Genomic DNA, 6467 nt, shown 5'->3' on the forward strand with positions numbered 1-6467 from the left:
TTCGAGCCGTATTAGAAAAGCTCTTAAAATAATACAGTCCACCCACACAAGAATCAAATTGCAAATTTTCGTGAATTTTCAATATATAGAAGCAAATACATTGCATTTGTACAAAACCAAGCCGGCGATTTCAAGGTCAGCGCTCGCCGCACGTGTCCGCGTTGTGTTTATACATTCCACATTTTTTCTTATAGTTCTGTATTGCGACGTTGTCAATAATAACAAATATTTCTACAAAGTTGTGGATTATTCAGTTTCGTGTTAGAATCGTGTTTTTCGTATTTTACAAACATTGTGGAATATTTCGTGTTAGAATCGTGTTTTTCGTGTTACAAACATTGTGGATTATTCAAAAATTCAAATTCGTGTTACAATCGTGTTTTTCGTGTTTTCAAAAACGTTGTGTACAATTCAAATTCGTGTTATAATCGTGTTTTTCGTGTTTTCAAAAACGTTGTGTACTATTCAGATTCGTGTTACAATCGGGTTTTCACAAATATAGGAATACCTATTCAGTTTTTATTACATTCGTGATTTTGTCAACCGCGTCCGATTCTCAAAAATGGCTACTATGCAAGCAATTGAAAATAGACGACACTACGTGTTTACTCGCGTCAAGGATCTACTCAAGTTAGGTCAGACGGCTTGTGTTGATTCAGAAAAAGTTACTGACTTCAAATTTAGATATCAAGGTATGCGTGAACTCGTGACAAAATTTGAAGCTTTGCAGATGGACATGGTGTCGATGGTGGACCCTGAAAACTTGAAAATTCAGGATGAAATTCAACGGGAATTTGACGACGTGCATTACTCAATAGAGGGTATTTATCGTGATCTTTTCCCACCTAGCAATCGCAGCTCTGTTAGTTCAGACAGGGGTTCTGTTGTATCTTTACATTCTGTTCGAAATAATTCAGAATCGTGTTTCAAGGTCAAACTGCCTAAAATCGAGGTACCAAAATTTGACGGGGATATAAACAAGTGGCCGGTCTTTTATGATACGTATAAGAGACTCATTCATGATAATGTTAGTTTGTCTAATATCGAACGTTTTCAGTATTTGATTTCTTATTTATCTGGTGAACCATTAACCATTGTAAGGAAGTTACCGACTACAAGTGATAATTATGAAATTTCTTATAAATCATTAGTAGATAGATATCAAGACAAACGGGTCTTATTAACGCGTTATTGGCAAGGCATTTTCAATGTAGAATCTTTCAGTGGGAACGCAGCTTCTGCACTAAGAAATCTTTTATCCGTGTTTACAGAAAACTTAGCAGCTATTGAGACTTTTGAAGTAGACATGTGGGATTTTACAAAATTAAATCTATTACTTCAGAAATTAGACAACAAAACGAGAAATGATTTCGAAATAAAATCTGGTGGGTCAACAATACCTAAATTTGAGGATTTGTATTCCTTCTTACAGGAAAGATGCAAGGCTTATGAGACTACAGTTTTAACTTCTAATGCAACCATAGCAAAGCCACCTAAACCTTGGCGAAAATCGGAAACAGGAGTGTCTTCTGACAAACAAATAATTTCGAGATCCAATTCTAGACAAATTTCGTCCTTTGCTACTAATACAACCCCATCATGTGTCTATTGTAAACGAGATCATTTTCTTTCAAGTTGTAGGAAGTTTTTGGCATTGGATGTTCGCGATCGACATTCTTTCGTAAAACAAAATAGATTATGTTTCAACTGTCTTTCAGTGTCCCATTCGATTTCAAATTGTTCTTCTAGGTTTAATTGCAGGCAGTGTAACAAGCGACATCACACAACTTTACATTTTTTCGATTCTGGAACTTCTGCTGTGGCTTCGGAAACCCCACCTACCACTAGCAACGATCAGCCTAGCTCTAGTTCGGTGAATGTTATGACTAGTCTTTTTTCATTCAAACAATCTGTGTTACTTGCCACAGCAATCATACATGTGCAAGGTGCTGATGGGCAATACAAAAAATGTCGTGCTCTTCTCGATTCAGGTAGTCAGGCAAGTTTTATTACTTCCGATTGTGCTAATCGTCTGGACCTTCCAAAATCCTTGACATCCTTATCCGTTCAAGGTGTCAATCAAATGACGTCATCCACATTGGGAACGTTAAAGTGCTTGGTGAAACCGCCTAACGCATCGGCCTTCGAAATCGAAATGATTGTAATACCAAATATTTGCAACACGGTGCCATCTTCTAAGAAATATTTTCAAAGTATAAAATCCATTAGCCATCTTTCTCTTGCCGATCCTGACTGTGGAGGTTCGGGTGTTGTAGATATCCTGTTAGGTGCCGATGTATATGCTCGCGTGTTGAAACCCGGTCTCATTAAAGGGAAACAAGGAGAACCAAGTGCCATTAATACAATATTTGGTTGGGTGCTGATCGGTCCAACATCAACCCACTCTGAATCTCTCGTACATTCATTTCATACTTCTGTGAACGATTCTTTAGACGTGACATTGAGAAAATTCTGGGAATTGGAACAAATCCCAGAAAAAACCATAAATTCTCCCTCAGATGAGTTGTGCGAACAAATCTTTGTGGAAACGCATCGTCGTGATACGACAGGTCGATATATTGTTCATTTACCTTTCCAAGATAATTGTCATTCTCTGGGTGATTCTTACAATATGGCATTGCGTAGATTTTTGGCTTTGGAAAATAGGTTGGAAAAGGATTCGTCATTGTATAGGTCCTATTCAGATTTTATGAAGGACTATCTGGAACAGGGTCATATGGTAAAAGACACCGTTGACAATAATCAAAGTCCAAACTATTTTATACCACATCATAGTGTTATCAAAGATGAGGGTCATTCTCAGAAGCTACGTGTTGTCTTTGATGCTTCCGCTAAGTCGTCCAATGGTGTATCTTTGAATGACACTCAACTAACAGGTCCCAAACTACAAAGGGACATCGTTTCTTTACTCCTATCATTTCGAGTCCATGAATTTGTTTTTGTCGCCGATATTCGGCAAATGTACCGCCAAATTAGGGTGGTAGATTCTCACCAGAGTTATCAGAAAATTTTGTGGAGATTTTCCAAATCCGATCCCATAGAAGAATATCGTCTTCAAACTGTGACGTACGGGGTATCCTCCAGTCCTTATTTAGCAATCCGTTGCCTACTGCAATTGGCCCATGACGAAAAGGACAAATATTCTTTAGCAGCGCAAGCTTTAGAATCTAACATTTATGTGGATGATGTATTGGATGGTGCCAATACAGTCGAGGAGGTGTGTGAGCTACAACAGCAACTAATTTCATTATTAAGCAGTGCTAAATTTGAATTACACAAATGGGCAAGCAATTGTTCTGCTTTATTGTCGTCTGTCCCACTTGCAAATCAGCAACCTCATTCTTTAGACAAGGAAACCTCATTAAAAATTCTAGGGTTACAGTGGTGTCCTGTCACAGATTCTTTTTCTTATCGTGTTGAACCTACTGATCGTTCGTGTACAAAGCGGCATATACTGTCTGAAGTGGCCCGCATTTATGATCCGTTGGGTTTTCTTTCCCCATTGACTCTTTTTGCAAAACATTTAATACAATGTCTCTGGAGTCAAGGAATAGGATGGGATGATCCTCCCCCTGCAGAGTTTCTTCATAGTTGGTCCACTTACAAATCTGAACTACCGTGTTTATCTACTCTTACTATACCTCGTCGTGTGGTTGTGAATAATGTGACACAAACTGAATTGCATGGGTTTTGTGATGCCTCTAACATTGCCTTTTCCGCTGTGGTATATTTACGCCAGATAACATCTAAGAGCAAACCTCCTATCGTCACTTTTGTGTGTGCCAAGTCAAAGGTAGCTCCGCTAAAGAGGGTGTCTATCCCACGCTTGGAGTTGTGTGCAGCCGTCCTAGTTTCCGATTTATTAGATTTTGTGTTACAGTCATATTCGAAACACCTTTCTATAGATAAGATATATGCTTGGTCAGATTCCACTGTGGTCTTGTCGTGGATACGTTCGTCTCCCCATCGATGGAAGACATTTGTGGCCAACCGTGTCAGTCACATCCAAGACAAGGTTGCGCCCAATGTGTGGCACCACATAAATAGTACAGACAATCCCGCGGATTGTGCGTCTCGTGGATTATTACCAAGGGCTCTCGTCTCACATCCGTTATGGTGGGCGGGTCCACCATGGTTATTAACACATACCTTTCCTGAGGATTTCATTTTATCTGTTACCGACCCCACTGATGAAATTGTTCGTGAAGAACGTCAAATAAACCTCTTGACCTCAGTTGAGCCCTTTGTTTGGATTAACTTACTTTTAGAGAAATTTTCTTCATTGTCTAAAATTCAACGGATCGTGGCATATTGCCAAAGATTTATTGATCGTCTCATCAAGAAAAAATCAGGTGAAAATGGTGCCTTCATCGACGTGGAATTGTATCACGCGTTAGTGACTATTGTTCGATGTGTTCAAAGGCAAACCTTTGACAAGGAATATGTTGCCCTCCAAGATGGTAAACAGGTCTCAAAACCTTTGCGAAAACTAGCTCCATTCATAGATCCGGAAGGTGTGATCCGAGTTGGTGGACGTCTACGTCATTCCTCAATTTCTTTCAATGCTAAACATCCCATGTTATTGCCTCGCTCCCACCGACTCACTGATTTGATAATAATTCATTTCCATCAAGGTAATCTACATCCAGGTCCTCGCACTCTTCAAAATTTAATTTGTCAGCAATTCTGGATCTTATCGCCTAGACGGGCTATACATCACATTCTATCCAAATGCAATAGATGTTTCCGGGTCAAACCTTGTGTAACTACCCCTCTTATGGGCGATTTGCCTCCATGTAGAGTGTCCCAAGTCAAACCTTTCTCCCATTGTGGTGTTGACTTTGCTGGTCCCTTGTTTATCACCTTGGGTAAAACTCGTGGTGCTAAAAGGATGAAAGCCTACATCTGCGTGTTTGTGTGTTTTGCCATCAAAGCCCTTCATCTCGAACTCGTATCTGATCTTTCTGCTGAGGCATTCTTGGCCGCACTCCGGCGATTTATTGCCCGACGAGGTCGATGTGGAGATCTTTATAGTGATTGTGGAACAAATTTCGTCGGTGCCAATAAATTACTTCTTTCTTGTATGCAACAAGCCTCTGAAACGCTCGGTATTAAATGGCATTTCAATCCGCCTTCAGCTCCCCATTTCGGTGGCCTCTGGGAGGCCGGCGTTAAGTCTGTGAAAACTCATCTTCGTCGAGTGGTAGGTGATCAAATACTAACCTTCGAAGAGCTCTCAACCGTACTTACTCAAATTGAGGCCGTGTTGAACTCTAGGCCATTATGTAGTTTAAGTACTGACCCCAATGATTTGTCGGCTCTTACACCAGGCCATTTCCTTACATTAGAACCATTATGTGCACCTCCCGAAAGAGACTTCACTTTGGTAAAACTTAACCGACTAACTCGATGGCAATTACTGCAGAAATTCCATCAGGATTTTTGGCGCAGATGGCACGAGGAGTATCTCCATACATTACAGCAACGTACGAAATGGACTTCCGCTACATCATGTCCTCCTGTAGGAAGTTTAGTCTTAATTAAAAACGAATCAACCATGCCTCTACATTGGGTTTTAGGACGTATTGTAAAATTATATCCTGGTCGTGATAACATACCTCGTGTTGCGCAAGTGAAAACTCTTAACGGTTTAATGGACAGACCTATCATAAAGTTGTGTCCTCTACCTTCCCAGTAGTATTTTTTTTGTTTATTTTGTTAGATAAAAATGCATTGTATCTAAAACAAAAATAACATTTTATTTTTGGTGGGCGGAATGTTTGCGTTTCTCTCTTAATTTATTTTTTATTTAAATCACCGCGCGTTCCGCGATTTAATTTCATGTTGTCCTTGTCCTCTAACCGAGGGTGGGGAAAAAGACTCGATGAGGGGGAGAAGAGTCTACATTCAACTTTAAAAAGTGTGTATGTGAAAGAGCTTTGACCAAGACAGTACGCAACTATACGCAACTGAGATCTCAAATTTGGACTAATGGTACATATAAGTGATACACAAAATTGATGCAAGGGTGCTAGTTCCTGCTGCAAGCGAGTGAGCCAACATAGGGAAACCCTCAAAGGTAAGGGCAACAAAGTCGCCGCAAAACTCTTAGTACATTCTTTTTCAAACATCTTTTCCCTAGCATATTCATATACAACAAAATAGATGACTTCAAACACAAACGCCAAAGCCTACTTTTACTGCTTTATCGCCTGGACTATAATAATTTTTGCATTCTATTACTAAAAGTGCAATTTTGGACGGAATAAAGTCTTAACTACACTTTCGAATGAGACACCTAATATATTTTGTGTTTGTAATTCCTGAATAACATGTCAACCATGTTATAATGGAGAATATTTTGATATTGTCAGTAAATGAATAGGAATCGTAAGATAGTTACTTCAAGGTGCAGCCTAATTTCTAAAATACCGTCCCCAAATAGC

General features: G+C 39.5%; 1 protein-coding gene across 1 annotated transcript; it reads left to right on the forward strand.

Moving 5' to 3' along the window:
- Window positions 1-562: 562 nt before the first annotated feature.
- On the forward strand, window positions 563-5407 carry LOC111692395 (the record flags this gene model as incomplete). Its single annotated transcript, XM_023456389.1, has 2 exons — window positions 563-821; window positions 1719-5407. Coding segments are annotated over exons 1-2 (3948 nt in total), but the record flags the coding sequence as incomplete, so codon positions are not given.
- Between the last annotated feature and the right edge of the window lie 1060 nt (window positions 5408-6467).

Source organism: Anoplophora glabripennis, unplaced genomic scaffold (assembly GCF_000390285.2).
Source record: "Anoplophora glabripennis isolate ALB-LARVAE unplaced genomic scaffold, Agla_2.0 scaffold1456, whole genome shotgun sequence".
Lineage (NCBI taxonomy): Eukaryota > Metazoa > Arthropoda > Insecta > Coleoptera > Cerambycidae > Anoplophora > Anoplophora glabripennis.